At 39.2% G+C, this 23,177-nt stretch overlaps 1 protein-coding gene across 1 annotated transcript in view; it reads right to left on the bottom strand.

Moving 5' to 3' along the window:
• Positions 1-23,177, bottom strand: part of PGAP1 (GPI inositol-deacylase) — a 166,468-nt gene that overhangs the window by 79,511 nt on the left and 63,780 nt on the right. The window contains exon 10 of the mRNA XM_090371276.1: positions 2,630-2,682. Coding sequence (XP_090227402.1) covers positions 2,630-2,682 — 53 coding nt within the window. The remainder of the gene's footprint in view (positions 1-2,629; positions 2,683-23,177) is intronic.

The raw sequence follows: 23,177 nt of genomic DNA, 5'->3' as shown, positions 1-23,177 counted from the left end.
AGTGTTTTTTATTATTTTATTTTTACCTTTAAAGACAGGAAAGCACATATAGCTGTTATTCCAACTTATCAGAAACAGACAAAAAAATACAGTCCAACTTTTAATGGGGTCAGAATGAATGCACAATTAAGAAATAAATTAATTTCAAAATGTATCTTTTATTTCTCAAATAGTGTAAACAAGACAATCATACTTTTGATGGCTTAAAAAGTTAGAATATTAACTGTTGTGCAATTCAGAAAAGTATTAAAAGGATTTTACTCAATCCTTTTAACACTTTCACTGCTGGCTTCACCAATGACCTTTTTGATTTTAGATTGAAAACCATGGGATTGAAATCAATCCAGATTGGGGGAGGCAGAGATATTTTTGGGCTTTCTTCTCACTATGGCTGAATTAGTCAGCCACTAGTGATGGTTGCATGGCTAAAACTATCTGGTTTTTCTTTTATCAAATCAGAAATTTCTCCTTTAAGTGGATTAAAAATTCCATGCTGCTTATTTGCATCATGAAGCTTTAGCATGTTTCAAGTTTTAACATGCAGTGAACATGTTAAAGCTTTAAACATGTCTCCATAATCAAAAGGTCATAATTGAAATAAGCAATTATGCCATTTCCATAATTGAAGATTATATACTTTTGATAACCAAATTTAAAAAAATATATGATGCAAAATTGCTTCTTGGGAATGGGAGTGAGGCAAAGTGGCATAAATATCACAGGACTTAAATATCAGCTTTGATAGAATCAGTTTGATTCCTTCCACTATCATTTTTTAAAATTTTTATTGTTTTCAATTTCATAATCAAATGATTTTCATAATTGAGTATTGAAATAATTGATTATTAATCATTTAATTATGTCCATACAAGTTTTAAGGTGGTGCAAATTTACAGAACTCAACCTTTTCTTGGTTAAAAAAAATACGCTTTTGTATAACTCATTCTATTGGCCTCTGCACTTTTTCCAAACCTCATTTGTTTAAAAAAATATTAAAGAAAGAAATAATTTATCTTGCAGCCCAACCATTGCTTCATACAATGGGTGGGATAATCACTTCTTTAATCCCTCCTCTCAAAGTTCCTGTATTTTATTTACTGAACCCCATGAGCTGTCATAGCAGCTTGCCCACATTGTGCAGAGAACTTCATACCAGAATGTATAATTATCCAAAGGCCTTTTTTATTATCAACTACTCCGAGTTTTGTGCTACAAAAATGATATGCCATCCATGAATTAATGCTACCCAAAAGCAGTAACCTGCTTCTGGGTAGCATTAATTCATTTGGGTAGGGGAAATCCTGCTTGATCATTGGTCAAGCAGGATTTCCCCTTAACAGATCCATGCTATCATTAATATGGCTGATAATGATAACATTATCAGCCATATGGTGCAAGGAAGCCTAAGGCTTTTGCTGCACCAGGCAAAACAAATTTCTGAGTTACTCTGAGAGAGAGAGAGAGAGAGAGAGAGAGAGAGAGAGAGAGAGAGAGAGAGAGAGAGAGAGAGAGAGAGAGAGAGAGAGAGAGAGAGAGAGAGAAAAGAAAGGGAATCACCAAGAAAGAGAAGAATGATGATATCCAGCTCAGGACCCTGAGTGTGCCAAGCCCATACTCACCATGTGTGAGCCCCTGGGATTGTCTTATAGCTCCATTCCTATCTAGATGATCTTGAATTACATAAAAACTATGCCAACGCCATAATTTTCCTTAGCACAGAAGTCAAACTTAATGATCTTTATTATTTACTTCATCTTTGCAAACATCTCCAATCTGTAAGGACTTCTTCTGAATCGAGCATGCTTTCGTCATTATAGCTAAAAGTTTGATTACTTTTTTTTTTTTTTTTGCTTGTTTTAATACAATTTCTGCAGCTGAAAGTAAATGCGGCACCAGGTACTATGTTTACTTTCAGCTGCAGCAATCTCTCTTCCAGCTTCCTTTCTGTTATCATACAATCATTTAACTCCAAGTCAGTATTGGATACACTTCTGATATTCTCCGTTCCTTAAAAACTTCTTCACATGTGAATAAAGATTCAAAATATTTATTCAGTTTATCAATAATTTGTAGGGGATCACAGCTACTTTTGACATTACTATCAAGTGAGCCAATGGATGTGCTCTAGTGTTTACACAGAAAATAATTCTTTGCTATTGTGCTATTATGCATTTAGACAAAGACATGATTAACCTTGAGTAAGTCAATTACAAAGTAATTTATATTTACTGTAGGATTCTGTATTCCCTGACAATTAACCCCAGGGGCTCACATCTGGTGAGTATGGGCTTGGCATACCCAGGGTCCTGAGCTGGATATCATCATTCTTCTCTTTCTTGATTTCCTTTTACTTCTGACTCTCTCTCTCTCTCTCTAAATTTTTTTCTTTTTTGGCTGGTAAAGCATAAACCTCTGGCTAATAACAATACACTATGATCTTACACATTTTTCTCCTCTGCCACTCAGTTCATCTGACATTCATTTTGACTAAACCTTGAACAATCTCTCTTTGTTCATATAAAAAGCTAGAATTAATTTCCTGGACATCAAATATATTATTATATTTTTATCACTAAATAAAAAAAATCAGATTTCAGAATTACACACTTAATGCACTTTTATTACTTACCACATGAGACACAAATGGTCAACTGAACTCCATACATCTGGAATGGATGTACTCTGTAAGTAAAAACAAGTTATTATTGTAAATTTTTCTTTTTTATGTAAACCCCAAACACGAGAGGTATTAGAACCTATAGTACTTAGTATCGTGCTTGGGTTGGAGGTTGAGAAGATGAAAGAAGATATTTGTTGACATTGGACTTGAACTTCTGTAGACTGTAATTTTCAGGAAATATGTATGAAGGAAGGTTGTTCCAGAAAATGGCAGGTGAATGAATAAATGAGGAAGATGAAAAGTTGTAAATGGATGTTGGTTGGTGGCTGCATGTGTTGGGACTGTTTTGAAAGAGAGTCGGAATTATAGAAACCAATTCAGAACAGTGTCCATGGAAGTATCTGTAGAAAAGGCATGCAGCAGAAACAGTACGTCGATGAGACAGCGAGTGGAGAGACTGTTAGAGATGAATCATTAATTAACCTAACTGCCCTCTTCTGAATGGAATCAAGAAGCCTGAGAGAGGTTTTGGGGGCACCACCCCAGCTGTGGGAACAATATTCCATGGTAGGGCGGATTTGCGATTTATACAGAGTGAGCAGATGTTTGGAAGGAAAGTAACGCCGAGAGCGAAAGAGAAATCCAAGTTTTTTAGATGCAGAGGAAGCAATATTTTTAATGTGCTTGTGCCAAGAGAGTTTAGAAGTCAGGGTAATCCCCAAAAGAGATATATCAACTTTCCTAGAAATTGGAGTGTCACCAAAGATAAGCATAGGAGCAGAAGAATCCTTTTTGCGAGATATAAGACAAGACTGAGTTTTAGAAGGGTTGAAATCAACTAAGGTCTTTGCCCCACAGGAGAATTATCTGAAGATCGGCATTCAAGGACTTGGAAGCAGCTTTTCGAGAAGTTGAAGCTGATTGAGCAGGGCAAGGTTTCTCAAAATGGAAAGTGGAATGCAATGTGCTATCATCGGCAAAACTATGGATAGGATTTCCAGTCAATGGAAGAAGGTCATTGATATACAAGAGGAAAAGAGTGGGGGAAAGAACTGAACCTTGGGGGGACACCGGCATTAGTGCAGAAGTTAGAAGACAGACAGCCATCTACCATCACCATCAGTGAGCAATCAGAGAGAAAAATGGATAACCAATTACAAAAAACAGTTGGCAAACCATGAGATGGAAGCTTGTTTAGAAGACTTTTATGCCAAACACGATCAAAAGCCTTTGAGATGTCAAGAGCAACTACCTGTGTTTCACTGAACCTTTCCATTGAATTAGTCCATAAATGGGTAACATAAGCCAGAATATCACCAGTGGATCGACTCTATTTACCAATTTAATTCCAACACCATGAAAAGTAGGCCCAAATCAGACTGCCATCATAATATGTTGTAGTTATTACAGTGCTGTTCTTTTCCAAATGTTCTCTGCACTGGCACAACCCAAGTTCTTCTATCTGATGAAAATAGAATATAGGAACTCTCCAACTTACGTAATACTCGACTTATGGAAATTCGACTTTACGTAAGTTTTTGCCAGCTGGTGCAAACTTAAAAAAATCGTGGAAATATATTTTGCATCCCGTAGGAATAAATGGAGGTATCGTGAAAATATCGCAATGTGAAGCCAATAACACATTGTTTTATTTTGTAATTCGTTCCAAGTCCTTGGAAGTTGAAAATTTCGCTATATTACTAAGCTATTTATCTCTCTAAAAGGTCATATTTATAATGGAAATTCACTACCCTTTCATCGTTATCATATGTTCCCATTGGCCGGAGCCCTTCCCCTTGACCTGGACATCATACGTACTGGAATAGTCTATTATATAAACAAAGGAATGCCTTGCACCCACCTAGACTACACAGTGGATAACAGTGCAACCCACAAGGCTGAAAAGAACAGGCTGCAGAAATACCTAAAATAAACCTGGCAATACCTCTGGACAAGCACAACAAAAGGGAACATCACCAAAAAGTTCATCCCGGACGTAGACAGAGCTGGCTGCAACCCGGACTTTACACGACCTACCTCCTTACGGGTCACGGGGCTTTCAATGCAAAGCTTACACATTGGGAATAGTGGAGGATCCGCGTTGTACTTGCGGGGAACAAGAAAGCTGGGTGCACATTATGTTTGAGTGTGCCCAATACGAAGACCTTAGATGCAGACTAATAACTAGAGTTCACTATGTACCGAGGGATCTTGAGTCACATCTACTAGATACACAAGAGGAATATTTAGCCTTAACTGATTTTGCCCAGGGATTATTTACCTGCCAAACACTAACCGCCATATACAGAAAACCTTAAAGGAATGAGACAAAACAAACCTGCAAATAACAGCGAGATGACACAGAGGAGCCGACTATACAGACCTTGGACTGAGTACAAAATGAACTGGGAAAAGACAAGTGACAATATATTGTCTAACCACAAGAGTCATAATTACTGCCAATGGAAGCGAAAAAAAAAAACACCTTTAAATAGTTGTGACATCAGAACAAAGGGACACTGCCCCCAGACCTTGCAGCATAGACCCACTACATAATGACAAAAGGTAGTGTGAGGACTATCAAACATCACGGAAGGGATAAAATCCCATAATGACAGCCAGTAGACTTGATTATGACCCCAAGATAATGACCAGAAAATAGGACCCAGACCACATGCAGTCTGGAAGGATGACATCCCAGATTTCTTCTTCTTCTTCTTCTTCTTTGGTCCTTAGCTGGCAGCTGGGGGAGGCGGTTGGCCACGCAACCAGTATGCTGCTGTAGGTGCCGCAGGGTTTCGGACTTGCTCTGTGATGTTCTTCCATACCTTACGATCCATGGCTTCAGTCCTGGCCTGGTTAAGGTCGAGACGTCGGCTCTTCAAGTCATCTTCCACTTGCTTGGCCCACGTTTTCCTAGGCGCGGTCCGTTGGATGCTCCATTGGGTGGGTCGTTGTCTCCAAAGGAGTGTGGATGGTATTCTGTTCGTGCCCATTCTACATACGTCGCCAAACCATCTGAGCCTTCGCTTCTGGATTTGGTCGGCAATGGTTGGTTGCTGTTGGCATCTGGCGCGGATGGTATCATTAGTGATGCGGTCGCGAAGAGAGATGCCCAAGATCTGCCGCAGGCATCGCATTTGGAATACCTCAAGTTTGTTCAAATCTAACTTGAGACAAATCCATGTTTCCGATCCGTAAAGAAGAATGGGCAGGATCAAAGTCCGGAAGAGTCGGATTTTAGTCTTTGTGGAAATGTTGGTCCTCTTCCACAGACACCATTTGAGCGAGGCGAACGCAGTGGCCGCCTGTCCAATTCTGCTGTGAATTTCCATGGTGGATGCAACTTTCTTCTCCTGGACCAGCGACCCAAGGTATTTAAAGTCCTGCACTTGCTCGATCTGGACGCCTTCGAGATAGATGGTGGCTTGCGACCCATCTGTTGTCAGGGCCTTTGTCTTACCAGCATTGATCTTCAAACCGTATGGCCGGGCAATGCGGGCAATGTCGTAGAGGATTTCCGTGGCTTCAGCGTCGTTACCGGCAAGGATAGCACTATCATCAGCAAACATCAGGTCAGTCACATAGTGATCCTTGTCATATTGTATGCCCTGTCTGTTTCTGAATGCTTGCCTCATAATGGCGTCGACCACGATGTTGAAAAGCAACGGGGAGGCTACATCCCCTTGGCGGACTCCAGTTTGGATGGTAAATTCCTCAGATAAATCGTTCTGGATGCGCACCTGGCTGGTTAAACCGTTGTATGCAGTTTGGAGGAGTGTGATGACTTTTCGAGGTACATGTTCAACCTCTAGTAGTTTCCATAAGGCAGGCCGGTGGACACAGTCGAAAGCAGACTTAAAGTCAATGAAAACAATGACGGTTCGCTGTCCACACCGGATCCTCTCCTCCATCAGCTGACGAATGGCAAAGATTTGATCACAGCATCCTCGCCCGGGTCTAAATCCTGCCTGTTCTTCTCGACTGGTTTGCTCGCGATGTTTTTGCAGTCTTGACTGGATAATCTTCATAAAGACCTTTCCAATGATGGAAAGGAGGCTGATGCCACGGTAGTTCTTGCAGTCCCGGTTATCACCTTTCTTGTGGATTGGTACGATAATGGCTTTCCTCCATGTTAACGGAATTTGTTCAGTGCACCAGATGGTTTTGAGGAGTGAGTGTAGTCGGCGAAGCAGTACATCTCCCCCGGCTTTGATCGCTTCTGTGGTGACTTGGTCCACTCCTGGTGCCTTGCCATTCTTCAGGGATTGTATGGCTGCTTTCACTTCTTCTACTGTAGGCTCAACATCGACCATGGAGACCTCAGGGGGGGTCGATCGAGAGTGCTGTTGCTGGCGGTCCCTGAGGTGGGTCGTGATTATACAGAGCTTTGAAGAATTCACTCCACCGTTGCAGGCGTTCGGATGGTGATCGCACGAAGGTCCCATCAGCATTCTTGATGTTGTCACTAGTCAATTTAGTCTTTCCACTCAGACATCTGAGGGTGCGGTAGAGAGTGCGGTACTTGTTTTTGGATGCCGCCACTTCAAGATCGTCTGCCACTTGGTTCCAGTATGCTTCTCTTTCTGCTGTCATTCTTTGTCGGACTTCTCGGTTTAGCTGCCGGTACCGTTCAAAGTCGACCAACTTTGCCTGTTTCCGTTTATCCACGAGGTCGAGGCACTCATCTGATATCCATGGTTGCGTTCGACGTCGGGCAGGTGGACATAGGGGCTTGGCACATTCCAGGATGGCATCAGAGATCTGCTTTTCTTCTTCATTTATATCCTCGGGCACGGCCAGCATCTCGAAGCAGTTGGATAGGGCGATCTGATATGCCTGTTTGTTGGCAGCATTCATTAGCTGCCTCCAGTCCAGCTTGGCTGACCGAGATGATCTTTTTGCATGCCGTAATTTGAGCTGCACCTTAGCCCGGATGAGGTAATGATCAGATCCGCAATCAGGTCCCCTCATGGCACGAACATCCATGAGTGATGAGCGAAATCTGGCATTGATCAAAATGTAGTCCAGGATTGCTGAGTCCTTGCCAGATGGATTTCGCCATGTAAGTTGATGTTTTTGAGGGTGCTGGAAATGGCTGTTTCCAATGATCAGGTTGTTAGATGCGGCAAAGGACAACAAACGTAGTCCGTTGTCATTGATCTTCCCATGGCCAAACTTGCCCATTGTTGTTTCCCAACCAGATCTGTCCACGCCAATATGGGCATTAAAGTCCCCTGCGAGGATGATCACTTCTGTCTGCGGAATTGAATCCAGCGTATGTTGGAGCTGGTTGTAGAAGTCATTCTTGGTCGGGTCCAGGCTAGTCTCAGTTGGCGCATAGGCGGAGATAATATGGGTCTTGATGGTGCCCTTGACAGTAAGGACTGCCAGGCGGTCCGATATTGGTTGGAAAGCGATCACACTACTGGTGGCCTGAGCATCGACCATAAAGCCCACTCCTGCTTCTCGTTTCTCGCCACCAGAGTAGAATAGCATAACCGCTTCGTTAGGTGCTGGTGGTTGGACTAATAGGGGGTTAAATCCCAGATTTAACCCCCTATTAGTGTCCCACCTAGATGAGACTCAATGGCCAGCTTTTTAGGGCCTGCAAACTGATGGAGATGACATATGGTGGCACTCTCCCGCCGGAACAGCCTATTGGGAACCCAAATCCACACTCTCTTGAGCGGATCTTTCTTTTCAAACACCTGGGGAGGAGAGGCTTGCCTCTCCTTGCCTCCCCAATTTTCTCACTCTGCTGGGGCACGGGCATGCCTCACTACCTTCGGGGGCTATCTACTCTGTCAGCTCCTTATTTCCAATTTCTTCCCCCCGGTCTTCATCCTCCCCCCAAACTTTTGTCTTGCACAGCGTTTAGCCCTACATTTCAAAATCAAAAGAGAACATCAAAATTCTTGCCCGAACCTATTTGGTTTTTAAAACTCACTTTCACCGCACAGCCCCACGTCGCATACTATTAATACTAACTTGTTAAGTATCACTAATATCAACCTCGATTTATTTATTTATTATTATTATTTTTATTTTTTATTTTTTTTTTTGGTCCTAGCCACTGAAATCCCAGGAAAGTAAGTGGCAAGACCAGCCAGAGTACAAATATTGGTAACGTCGGGTCACACTAGGGCCCCAGCGGCTAACAGGCCGAATGAACAATGGGCACAACAAACTACACAGTACATATCCAACACACTTTTAAATCTCTGGCTTGTCCGATACAGAGAACATACGCGGAGATGGGAGAAATCCCAGGTGCCGTCAGACCCCGAACATACCTAATACCTAATACGAGAATCAATTCTGAATGCCTTTGTGATATTTTTCTAAAGCATGTTTCTGGAGGTCACGACCATAAAACAATTTGCACTTTCTGGTTTATTGGGCTTTTCTGTTAGGGCATCTAATTATAAACGGGTAGTAAACTCGATCTTATTGCATTTGTGATAATACCAATAACTGCAATTGTGTGGGTTTTAAGCTATTATGGTGTAATGTGTTCCCCTTCACTGAAATCTTCAATCATATAAAAAACAAATTTTCAGAAATTTCTCTTCATTCCTATTTACATATTACAATGATGAAGGGAAAGCAACCTTTCCCTTGGTAGTGCCAGGAAATGAAACAAAATTGATTTAGAAATGAAGATGAAAATGATTAAAAAGTATGAAGCAGGACAAAGTTTCTCATCTATTGCAAGTGAATTAGGTCTCGTCGCTTCATCAGTGAGCGTATAAAAGAACATGTCAAAGAATCAATGCACTTAAGATCAACAGCGATCACAAAACAGCGTTCAGGTGCTATATCGAAGATGGAAAAGCTGTTAATAATATGGATGGAAAATCAGATTCTGAAGCGAGTGCCCCCGAGTCTAATAACCATTCAAGCAAAAGCAACAAGTATTTATAAAGATATTGAGGATAAGTACGGTGAACCCGAACCCAAGTTTGTGGCAACCAACAGGTGGTTTAATAGGTTCAAGCATCGCAGTAGTTTCCACAACGTTAAAGTATGCAGTGCCGATTCTGCAGCTGCAGAGAAATTTTGTGATGTGTTGGAAAAAATTATTGGTGAAGACGGCTATTCAACGCAACAAAATTTTAACATTGATGAGACTGCTTTGTGTTAGAAAAAAATGCCGGAACAAATATACATTGTCAAAGAGGAAAATACAATGCCAGGTTTCAAGGCATCAAAAGATAGGGCCATGCTCTCGCTTGGGACTGATGCAGAAGGAGATTACAGATTAAAACCACTGCTTGTGTACCACTCTGGAAATCCTTAAAGGGGCAACAATAAACCCACCCTACCCATGCATTTCCGATCAAACCAGAGAGCATGGTTAACAATATCTCTCTTTGAGGATTGGTTTAAATGCTGCTTCATTTCTGAGGTCAAAAAATATTGTAAAGACAATGACGTTCCTGTCAAGATTTTGCTTCTATTAGATAATGCTCCTGGACAACCTCGCATTTGGGTGATTTCAATTCGGAACGTGAGAGTCATATTTCTACAGCCAAACACTACTTCACTCATCCAACCTATGGATCTGGGTGTTATTTCAAATTTAAAAGCATACTACTGTATTTATGCAGAACATTTGCTCAGGCATTGTCTTCAGTAGACGATGAGAAAAATTTTACGTTAAGAGACTTTTGGAAATCTTACAATATTTACCACAGCATCTTAAACATTAATAAAGCTTAGGCAGAAATTACTAAAAGTTGTTTAAATGGCAAATGGAAGAAAATATGTCCATGGCACATAAAAGGCTTCGAAGGATTTAAAAAAAGACGAATCACATGAAGAGGTTACTGATAAGATTGTAAAGGTTGCAGAGCTACTTCAGTTGAGGTTGATGCCAAAGATGTGGAGGAGTTAACAAAGGAAGAAGAGAAGTAATTATCTAATGAAGAACTTATTGACTTGCAGGCAGCGATAGTGAAAGAAAAAAATGCTGACAAAGCTCAAGATGAACCAAATGAGGAGCCGAGATGCTTCATCACCAGAGAGATGGCAGTAGCATTTCATGAAACTGCATCGGCAATGGTTAGGTTTGAGAAGATGGATCCTGACAGCGAATGATTCTTAAAAGTTAACAGAGGGGTGAATGATATGCATGCTTGCAACAAAGAAATCTACTATGAAAAGAAAAAAGCCACCATCCAGTCATCTATTAATATGTTCTTTCGTAAGGTCGAGCGGCTGACCGCTTCTAAATCTTCACAGCCCTTAACCTCTGCAGCAGCGTACTTATCAGCCGAAGACATCAATTCTGGCAATGATGCTCGACATTACTGATTTAAACTTACTGACATTATGCCCGTCTCCTCTCTTGTTTTGTAATTTTATAATTTTGAAAATTTTTTAAATTTCACGCTTTTGTCATTTTTCCTGCGCACAAGATAAAAAAATTTGAATAAATACAATAAATAATTCTATTTACATGTTTGTCGAACATTTATTTTTTGATTCATTCAATTCAGCGAGCACAGTTGTGAGTGCTACACAAGCATGGGGGAAATTCTGACTTACGTAGCATTCTGCAGAATGTAACCCTTACGTAAGTCGGGGAGTTCCTGTATATCATGATTTAATGCCCCAGAGAATATTTTTATACTCCTCTAGAGGCTAATTCCTCCAAGCATTACCAATCATTAAACCTGTGCACTAACTTTCATAATGTTTATAGGCAGCAACTTATCTGTGGAATCTATTTTCATGCAAATACTCTGCTAACAGGATTTGCATTGACAACTGCTTCAGAACATTCCTAGGCCCCTTGGATAATTCTTTGGCAATTGTGAGAACACAGTGACCAACTATTTGGAGATCTCTGGTTTTCCCTGGTTAATGATTAACTTTAGAATGGTCACTTAGCATTAGCATTATTAGCATTAGTAGAGGCATTTGATGCAAGAAAGCAAGCTTATGCAGCATCAGCCAAAAAAAAAAATAAATAAATAAATAATAAAAAAATAATAATAAATAAATAAATAAAAAATAACCACTTCCACTTCACCACTGTTCGTTCGAAATACCTGTCCAGCTGGGCCTTAAACTTATTTAGGCTATCAACTTCCACGATAAGGGATGGAAGTCTATTCCACCAACCAACCAACCACCCGCTGGCTAAAGGCAAATTTCCTCACGTCTATCCTACATCTGTCTTTTCTCAATTTGAATTTATGCCCTCTCAGGTGATTATTCTGAGCAAGAGGAAGAATCCCATCAGCACTGAGCATGTTAAAGTTCACAGTATTCCAAATTCAAGTCTAAAGAATGTTGTGAAATTCCAAAATCCATCACACATTAAATCATGCAAAGTGGCATTCCACTCTTAATTCATTAAGCATGTTTCCATATGAAATCTAATTATTTCAAAACTGCATCATAATATTATTCCAATCCTTTACTATTTGTTCATTTCAGAATATAATAAATTTTAATTTTCTAAAAGTCTGTTCTGAGTGAGTTTTTTTTGGTAAACAGAAATAAAGAAGCTTGGAATAATTGATTCGTATGTTAGTTAGGGAACCTGATCAGCCAAGTAAGAAAAAGAAGAAAGAGAAGAATATATACATTTCAAGATCTCTTGAGAAAATTAAGACACAATCTTGTCAACTTTTAATTTAAGCACAATTCCATACTATAACTACGATAAAAGTGAAATTTCATATAGTTAAAAATTACAACTATTTAAAAATTAAATAGTTGTACTAACTAGTACCATAGGCTGATTTTTTAAACTTAAGTTTCAGAGGTTCATAATATAGGTATGTATAAAATGTCAAAGAATTCTTCCATCCTCTTCAGGCAAAATGGCATCGAGGGCAAGTTACAGCTATGGATAAAAGTTGAGTGGAAGAAGACAGAGAGTTGTCATCAATGCTTGCTGCGCTTCATGGATTAATGTTATTAGAGTCCCCCAGAGTTTACTGTTGGGCCAATTTTGTTTTCAATATTTATTAATGATATTTGTGAAAGGTAAATCAGCCTCAATGTCTAAGTTTGAAGATGATACAAAGTTTGGCAGGGTGGTTGGTTATTAGGGTAAGCTATTGCAAAAACAATCTAAATAAAATTAGGCAGATGAGCTGAGAAATGATAGTTGAAGTTTAACATTGACAAATGTAAGGTATTGCATATGGGTAAGTGTAATCAGGATTAACATACTTTGTGCTACTACAATCAGGGTACTGGAAAATGAAAAACAACTGGAGTAATTGTTTCAGTCAGGTATGAAGTTCTCTGAGTAATGCAGATTGGTTGCAAGGGCAGCTCATGGGGGTTTGTCAATGATGTAGAGAACTTTGCTAGCAGGGATAAGAAGGTGATAATCCCTTTGTACAAGGCCATGGTTAGGCTGCATCTTGAGTACAAGTCTGGAAGCCTCACTTTAGGAATGATGTAGAACAGCTGGAACAAGTGCAAAGAAGGGCAACGAGATTGGTAAAGGGAACAAAAGGGTGCTCTTACCAAGAAAGGCATCAGTCCTGTGAGGTGATCTGATTGAGGTGTTTAAAGCTTTGAATGGATTGAGCGAGCTTAATACTCTAAGTATTCTCTGGACAGAATGGTATGTTGGTAAACTTTCATTTACATATTAATAGCCAACATCCACACATTTTGGCCACGGCACTGAGGAACTCAACAACTTTGATTTAGATATTAATAGCTTACATTCCCATATCTCATTCAAAATTGAATTAGAAGATAAAAAACTACCAGTTCTTGACCCACTACTAAGCAGAACCAATAATTCCATCACAACACAAATTTATAGAAAACCTACTGACACAGGATCAATAAATCCTGTGTCAGTAGGTTTTCCAATTCTTGGATGTAATCATCATCCTTTACACATAAATTTATTTAAGCTATCAACTTCCACATGGCAGAGTATCTATGGTCTTTTGCACCCGGAGCGAATCTTTCTGGTGTCACCCCTTAAATAACATTATCAACTTAAGTCTTAAAATTTAACTGATTTGAAGAAATCACAGAAAACTAAGGAACATTTTGCAAGTAAACATTAAAAATTCAGTGTATTTACACAGTATAAATAACAAAGGAGAAAAATAGATACAAAATGTGAAAATCAATAACAGAAGAGATTTATAGTTTCCATTTTTGTGTCTTCATTTCATCAAATTTATCAATAACCTCATCCAAATTAATTTTACTAGCATATTCATTTTCAATAGATAATATAGCTAGAGTTGATAATGTAGTCAGGCCCATTGATGAGCGGAAATAATTTTTAATTAATTTTAAATTGGAAAAGAACCTTAAACATAATAAATTTCGTAAAGATTCAAAAAAAAAAAAAAAAAAATCACACTTTATAATAAACGCTATAAAATGCAAAGCTGTCCACTGTTTTGCCTCCTCAACAGTTATTTATGCAGCTTGCAAGTCAGCAAATTTCTAATACAATTACTTCATGATGAAATTTTCGGTCAGGTTTGAAATATGCATTTTGCATTCTTCTTTCTTTGCAACAACAAAATTATATGGTTGAATAATGGCAACCGTTGAAAAAATTTCTTCCATTGCTTTCAAACAAACTCCCAGTTCTCGACAAAACCTATTCAGGCATTCATACGTCACTCTTTTTAATTCTTCTTGGAGTGGAAGTCCAGCATCCTTTGTTATTTCTCCTGGCATTTTTTTTTATCCTTATTCTTCCTCTTCTTCCTATTGAAATGCCCATTTCCTCACAAGTTGTATTTGTGAATTAAAGAGCCCTTTCTACAATTTTATTTCTTTCTTCATTAATAAATAATTTTAAGGTCTGTAACTTTACAACACATTTTTCTAGGCTTATTCTGACTGTTTGTAAACATTTTTGCGTAAGGTTAACTTTCGTAGAATTTCGTGCCAGAAAGAAAGATAACTTAGAAAATAAAAAATCAACATATGGATGATAAAAAAAAAATTTCAGCAGTTCCTCTGATATCTATATTCTTGTTTATATTCCCGCATGACCACCAGGTCAGTGGAGTTTACAGTAAATCAATCAATAGAAATGTTAATTCTATTTAGCAGTCATGGGCTTGAACCCTGGTCCACTCAAAGAGCATGTACTATTGCACTCACGCTCCTGACCACTTGGCTATGCCAGTCTCTTGAGGTTTGCACAATGTTTGTAGAGCAAAAGTTATTTTTTTCAAAATTCATGTTGACCATATTTACAGATTCATAATATGCACTCCACCTTGTCTGGCCAAGTCTTTTGACTGTCATTCCTGTATGGTTTTTCATTATTTCCCAATGGTGTGGAGAGACTGAAAAGAAAGAATAAAGGCTTTCCAAAGTTCCAAAGAAGGTTATGCATGACAAAATGCTTGCAAATGAATGAACTTTGCATAAATTTAACCAGCAGTTTTCACAGGGCATAAACAATGCTTTGGGATTAATTTCCTTGATTTTAGATTGGAGCCCACCATGAATTCCTGCCATGTTTTTTTTTTTTTTTTTTTTTTATGAAAACTCCAAACATGAGGTATTAGAACCTATAGTACTTAGTACCGTGCTTGGATTGGACGTTGAAAAGACGAGAGAAGATATTTGTTGACATTAAACTTGAACTTCTATAGACTGTAATTTTCAGGAAATACATATGAAGAAAGGTTGTTCCAGAAAAAGCAGTTGAATGAATAAATGAAGAAGATAAAAAACTGGTTCTGTGAGTTTGAAGTTGGATAGTAAATGGATGTAGGCTGGTGGCAGCATGAGTTTGGACTGTTTTGAAAGAGAGAGTGGGAATTATAGAAGCCAATACAGAACAGTGCACATGGAAGTATCTGTAGAAAAGGCATGCAGCAGAAACAGTACGTCTATGAGACAGTGTGGAGAGACTCTGTTAGAGAGGAGTCATTAATTAACCTAATGCCCTCTTCTGAATGGAATCTAGAAGCCTAGAGGGAATATTGTTCCCAAATCTGGGGGCACCGCCCGAGATGTGGGAACAATATTCCCTGGTAGGGCAGATTTTGATTTCTGCAGACTGAACAGCTGTTTGGAAGAAAAGTAACGCCGAGAACGAGAGAAAGAAAACCAAGTTTTTTAGATGCAGAGAAAGCAATATTTCTAATGTGCTTATGCCAACAAAGAGAGAGTTTAGAAGTCAGGGTAATACCCAAAAGAGATATAACAACTTGCCTAGAAATCGGAGTGTCATCACAGATAAGCATAGGAGCAGAAGAATCCTTTTTGCAAGATATAAGACAAGACTGAGTTTTAGAACGATTGAAATCAACTAAGTTGTCTTTGTCCCACTGGAGAATTACCTGGAGATTGAAATTTAGGGAATTGGTAGCAGATATTTGAGAAGTTAAACCAGATTGAGCAGGGCAATGTTGCTCAAAATGAAAAGTGGAATGAAATGTGCTATCATCAGCAAAACTATGGATAGCATTTCGAGTAAATGGAACAAGGTCATTAATATACAAGAGGAAAAGAGTGGGGGGAAAGAACTGAACCTTGGGGGACACCAGCATTAGTGGAGAAGTTAGAAGACAGAGAGCCATCTACCACCACCCTCAGTGAGTGATCAGAGAGAAAACTGGATAACCAATTACAAAAAACAGTTTGCAAACCATAAGATGGGAGCTTGTTTAGAAGACCTTTATGCTAAACACGATCAAAAGCCTTTGGGATGTCAAGAGTAACTGCTTGTGTTTCACCGAACTTTTCCATTGAATTAGTCCATAACTGGGTAACATAAGCCAGAATATCACCAGTGGATTGACACTGACGGAATCCATACTGGCAATCATTGATCAGATGGAAGGTTTCTAGGTAGTTTAAGAGTTGGCGGTTAATTGATTTCTCCATTACTTCAGAAAGAGAAGTAATTGCAATGGGACTATAATTGGATGGGAAGGATTTGTCACCCTTTTTAGGAACTGAATGGATATGGGCAAATTTATGAACAAAAAACACCTTTGGAATAAGAAAGTGAAAAAATGCGGCAAAGAACAGGAGTAAGTTCAGGAGCACAGGTTTTGAGAACAACATCAGGACCTGGAGCTTTCTTAGCATCAAGATTCGTCAAAATCCTTCTGACATCCTCTTGACAGAAGACCACAGGAGGCATTGAATGGAGTGTTTTGGGAATGGTGGGAGGTGTTTTACCAAGATCATTAAATATATGAGTTGGAAGAAAAATGGGATGCTAACAGGTTAGCTTTATTCTTGGCTGAAGTGACAACAGAACCATCTGGTTTTGACAGAGGTGGGAGCAGAGATGGGCAAAAGTTGCGGCCAATAGCTTTGGCAAGGGACCAGAATGCTCGGCTACCATTAGGGCAAGAAGAAAGTTTTCAACTCTTAGCCTGTTCAAAATCTAGTTTGGACTGATTAATAACTGCTTTACAATTGTTGCGAGCTTTGGTGTAGGCAGAAAATGAAACTGAAGAATAGGAAACAAGCCAATTATGATATGCAACATTCTTCTCTTGAACAGCCTTGGCACATTTATTGGAAAACCAAGGTTTAGATAAAGGACAAGATTTTAAAGTGGAATGTGGGATAAAGGATTCCATTCCTACAAGAATAATTTCACTGACACAATCTGAGCAAACCCTGACATCATAAGTTTTGAAACAGTAATCCGACCAAGGATAAGAAGAAGGTACTTATTAAGTAAGTCTGCGTTTCTCCTACTCTTAATGTTATTAGTGCCAACTTGTGCAACAATATCACATTTTGTGACCTTAAAAGATGATATCTGCTCTATGTCATTAACTTTTGCTCCTTGTAAACATACCTGGGTCTTATTCCACCTATCCTTTTTGCACAATACATTTCCCATTTCCCTGACAATAGAGTCACAAACAAAAACTAGCTGGTATGGGACAAGTGCAGTGCCTTAGAGATTGCCACGGTGTTGACCAATGATCAAATGTAAGCTCTGGCATTGATGTGGGCAACTGAGAGCTTAACGGATAACGTAAACTTTCAAGTTTATGTTATTGAATATATATATATTTCAATCTCCAGTTTATGATATATGTATTTTGTATCTCCTACCAATAGGTTATAGGAATTCCATATTTTCCATCAAGTTTAAGTTATACGTATTATGCTATAATGTTAATTTTGTAAATTCTAAGTAGTTATAATAGATAATAAATATAATTTTATTTATTGCCAACCTATGTGATGAAAACTCTCCAGTGACCTATTTGCGATACTATATCTACCTTTTCAAAACTCTTACCTTGAGAATCTTACCTTTTTTTTTTTTTTTTTTTATGAGAACCCCAAACACGAGAGGTATTAGAACCTATAGTACTTAGTACCGTGCTTGGGTTGGAGGTTGAGAAGACGAAGGAAGATATTTGTTGATATTGGACTTGAACTTCTGTAGATTGTAATTTTCAGGAAATACGTATGAAGGAAGGTTGTTCCAGAAAACAGCAGTTGAATGAATAAATGAGGAAGATGAAAAGTTGGTTCCGTGGGTTTGATGTTGGACAGTAAATGGATGTTGGCTGGTAGCGGCACGTGTTCGGACTGTTTTGAAAGAGAGAGCGGGAATAATAGAAGCCAATTCAGAAGAACAGTGCCCATGGAAGTATCTGTAGAAGAGGCATGCAGCAGAAACAGTGCGTCTATGAGAAAGCGAGTGGAGAGACTCTGTTAGAGATGAATCATTAATTAACCTAACTGCCCTCTTCTGAATGGAATCAAGAAGCCTGAGAGAGGTTTTGGGGGCACCACCCCAGATGTGGGAACAATATTCCATGGCAGGGCGGATTTGTGATTTATACAGAGTGAGCAGCTGTTTGGAAGAAAAGTAACGCCGAGAGCGAAAGAGAAAACCAAGTTTTTTAGATGCAGAGGAAGCAATATTTGTAATGTGCTTGTGCCAAGAGAGATTAGAAGTCAGGGTAATCCCCAAAAGAGATATATCATTTTGCCTAGAAATCGGAGTGTCACTAAAGATAAGCATAGGAGTAGAAGAATCCTTTTTGCGAGATATAAGACAAGATTGAGTTTTAGAAGGGTTGAATTCAACTAAGTTGTCTTTGCCCCACTGGAGAATTACCTGAAGATCGGCATTTAAGGAATTGGCAGCAGATTTTTGAGAACTTGAAGCTGATTGAGCTGGACAAGGTTTCTCAAAATGGAAAGTTGAATGCAATGTGCTATCATCGGCAAAACTATGGATAGGATTTCCAGTCAATGGCAGAAGGTCATTGATATTCAAGAGGAAAAGAGTGGGGGAAAGAACTGAACCTTGGGGGACACCGGCATTAGTGGAGAAGTTAGAAGACAGAGAGCCATCTACCATCACCCTCAGTGAGCGATCAGAGAGAAAACTGGATAACCAATTACTAAAAACAGTTGGCAAACCATAAGATGGAAGCTTGTTTAGAAGACCTTTATGCCAAACACGATCAAAAGCCTTTGAGATGTCAAGAGCAACTACTTGTGTTTCACTGAACCTTTCCATTGAATTAGTCCATAAATGGGTAACATAAGCCAGAATATCGCCAGTGGATCGACACTGACAGAATCCATACTGGCGATCGTTGATCGGTTACCACATTGTCATAGCCTTGACCACAGCACAGATTTATATCCAGTCCATTCTTTTCTAAATTATTACAGCTTTATTTTGTGAGTTCAGCAGTGGTCTATCCAACAATCGGGAAGAAGACTAAAAATCACTCCTTGTCACCTACAATGTGAACATATCTAATGACTTCACACATTTGGGCAGTGTGGGGATATGTCTGGTTTACTGTCAAATAGAATTCCAAACCAAAGTTTAGCTTGTTTGATATTATTAGCTAATTATTTTGGAATTCTATTTGACAGTACACCAGACATTCTGAAACTTTTTTTTACACCAGATTAACTGAAACCTTTCTAGGTTTCAGTTAATCTGGTGTATGTTAATCTGGTTTGGTGTGACATAAGCACTGCGAAAGCAAAAATAAGAGTAGGAGTGTGTTATGGGGCTAATGACTCGAATGAGTACAATGAACAATTGTACAGAGAAATACCGTGGGCTAGTAAATCGGAATGTCTTATAATGGGGGATTTTAACTTCCCAGATATTGACTGGAACTTGTGGGTTGGTCACTCACACACTAGTAAGACTTTTGTGGATTTATTGGATAATGGTTTTCTGCAGCAGCATGTTTGAGAGGCAACCAGAGAAAGTAATACTCTTGATCTGGTTATCAGCAGTGATCATTCGTGTATTAAGAATTTGCAGATAAAGGAACCACTAAGTGGCAGTGATCACAGTGTACTGATGTGGGAATTACTTAAAGATTTAATTACCATCAGGGGTAATGGAAAGGGTTTTTACTTCCGTAAAGGTGAGTACAGTGGTCTCCGACAGTTTTTAAATTCTGTACAGTGGGATAAACTGACGATGTTACCAACAGTAAATTCTAAGTGGGAAGCATTCAAGGAATTAATCGTGGAAGCTACTAAAAGTTTCATACCTATTAAGAAATATTGCTCAAGGTTTAGGACTAAATGGTTATCTAATGAACTAATGAGACTCGTAACAGAGAAGAAAAATGCATGGGATGCATATAAATTAACACGTGACACAGAAGCCTATGGCAGATATAAGCTAGTCTGTAATCAGGTGACAAAGGAGGTTATGCAGGCGAAGGCAGATTACGAGAAATCCTTGGCAAAAGATGCTAAGAAAAACAGCAAGGATTTCTTTACTTATATAAACTCTAAAAGGAAGGGGATGAATCTGATTGGTACACTTGACATCGATGGTTTGACTGTTGATGATCCTGCTCAGATAGCAAACAAACTGAATGAGTATTTTGCATCTACATTCACACATGAGGAATTATTAAGGTTTGAAAATGGCAGAAGGTTATCAAATTGTAGCAGGATACTTAATGATTTTGAATAACTGAGAGCAAAGTGGAGGAGAAATTGTTGAAGTTAAACATAAGAAAAGCACCAGGGGTGGATGGGATCTATCCAGTTATATTAAAGGACACGGCAAAGCAATTAAGCAAACCCTTAGCCATAATTATGAGAGCATCATTGGACTCAGGGGAGGTTCTCACGGACTGGAGATGTGCTAATGTATCCCCAATTCACAAAGGGGGATCGAAGGGTGACACAAGTAATTACAGATCAGATAGTTTAACTTCGGTTCCGGGTAAAATAATGGAGTCGCTGGTTAAAGATGCATTGCAGGATCATCTAGACAAGACTGCAGCAATAATTCAGACACAGCATGGGTTTGTTAAGGGAAAGTCTTGTCTGACAAATTTGATAGGATATTATGATGTGGTTACAAAGGAACTGGATGCAAAAAATAATTTTGATATCATATATTTGGATTTCAGGAAAGCTTTTGACACTGTTGCGCATGGAAGACTATTGTACAAATTGGAGCAGAATGGTATTAATGGGTAAGTTGCTACAATGGATAAAAGGATGGTTAAGTGGGAGAAGACAGAGGGTGGTAATCAATGGGTGCTGCTCTTCTTGGACTAATGTTATTAGTGGAGTCCCACCGGGTTCGGTGTTAGGTTCACTGTTGTTTTGTATATTTATCAATGATATCGATGAAGGTATATCAGGCTTAATGTCAAAGTTTGCAGATGATACAAAGGTTGGCAGGGTTGTTAATGACAGTAATGGCAGTGTGCTACTGCAACAGGATCTAGATAATTTGGGCAGATGGGCTAAGAAGTGGCAACAGAAGTTTAACCTTGACAAATGCAAAGTACTGCATATGGGTAGAAGTAACCCCAGAGAAACGTACCAACTGTGTGGTACTACACTTAAGGTGGTAGAAAATGAAAAACACCTGGGAGTAATTGTGCAGCCAGATATGAAGTTTTCTGAGCAATGCAGACAGGCTGCCAGGGCAGGTCATGGGGTTTTGTCAATGATATATAGGAATTTTGCTAGCAGGGAAAAGGAGGTGATTATCCCTCTGTATAAGGCAATGGTCAAGCCATACCTTGAGTACTGCGTACAGGTCTGGAGGGCTCATTTTAGGAAGGATGTAGATTTGCTTGAGTGTGTACAGAGAAGGGTAACAAGATTGGTGAGGGGAATGAATTGATTACCAAGAGAGGCTTAAGTTCTGCAAATTGCAGTGGCTGGGGACTAGGCACCTGTGCGGTGATCTGATTGAAGTGTATAAGGCCTTGAATGGGTTGAGCATGCTGAATTCTGATGGGATCCTTCCCCTTGTTCAGATTACGAAAGTAAGGGGGCATAAATTCAAATTAAGAAAAGACAGATGTGGAATAGATGTGCGGAAATATGCCTTTAGCCAGGGGGTGGTTAATTGCTGGAACAAACTTCCATCTGTCGTTGTGGAAGTTGATAGGTTGAATAAATTTAAGGAGGGAACTGGACAGGCATTTGGAGGGAATGGTGTGATTTTTTTTTTTTTTTTTGGCTGATGCTGCATAAGCTCATACACTTGCTTTCTTGCATCACATGCCACCACTACTGGGTAAGAGCATCCTTTTTTCCTTCACCAATTTGGTTGCCAATCTCTGCACCTGTTCCAGTAAATTTACATCCTTCCTAAAGTGAGGCCTCCAGACCGGTATACAGTACTCAATATGTGGCTAACCATGGTCATATACAAAAGAATAATCACCTCCTTATCCCAGGACACCATTAGCTGTCCTGGCAGCATGTGTGCACTGCTCAGAGAATTTCATATCTGACTGCACAATTACCCCCAAGAAGTTTTCATTTTCCACTACTCTGAGTGTAGTACTACACAGTTGATAAGTTACTTTAGGATTACTGCTGCTCATATACAGTGTTTTGCATTTGTCAATGTTAAAATTCAACTGTCAATTTTCAGCCCATTGATCCAATTTTCTTAGATATAGTTGCAGTAGCTTACCCCGATAACTGTCATTAACCACCCTACCAACCTTTGCATCATCTACAAACTTTGACATTAAGCCTGATATACCTTCATCAATATCATTAATAAATATTGAACCCTGGGGAACTCCCCTGAAAACTGGAAGTCCATGAAGAGCAGTGCCCATTAATAACCATTCTCTGTCTTCTTCCATCTTTATCCATAGCAGTAACTTGCGCTTAATGCCACAGTGCTCCAGTTCATACAGATGTTAAATTAACAGGTCTGTAATTAGTCACGTCTCCTTGTGATCCTTCTTTGTGATCTGGGGATAGACTTGCACAGTTCTAGTCTCTAGGGACCTCTCCTGAATCCAAGGACAAAAGTTTGTTTACCTCCTTTGCTTGTCTCCTTCAATATAATTGGATAGATCCCATCCACCCCAGGTTCCTTTTTTTTTCTCTTCTACTTTCCACTCAGTTATTACAAAATCACTTAACTCCCTGTTAGAGTGTGATAAACTTCTGGCCTGATATTCCCTAAAGAATTCCTCATGTGTGAATGTAGATGCAAAATTTGTCAGCAACCTGAGCGGGTCATCAAGTTAACCCATCGGCATCAAGTGGCCCAATGTGATTCAATCCCTTTCGTGTACTGTTAATATAAGCATAGAAGTCTTTGCTGCTTTTC

Source organism: Mastigoproctus giganteus, chromosome 4 (assembly GCF_048544385.1).
Source record: "Mastigoproctus giganteus isolate SK-2022 chromosome 4, ASM4854438v1, whole genome shotgun sequence".
Classification (NCBI taxonomy): domain Eukaryota; kingdom Metazoa; phylum Arthropoda; class Arachnida; order Uropygi; family Thelyphonidae; genus Mastigoproctus; species Mastigoproctus giganteus.
This window is presented reverse-complemented; position numbering and strand designations above follow the sequence as displayed.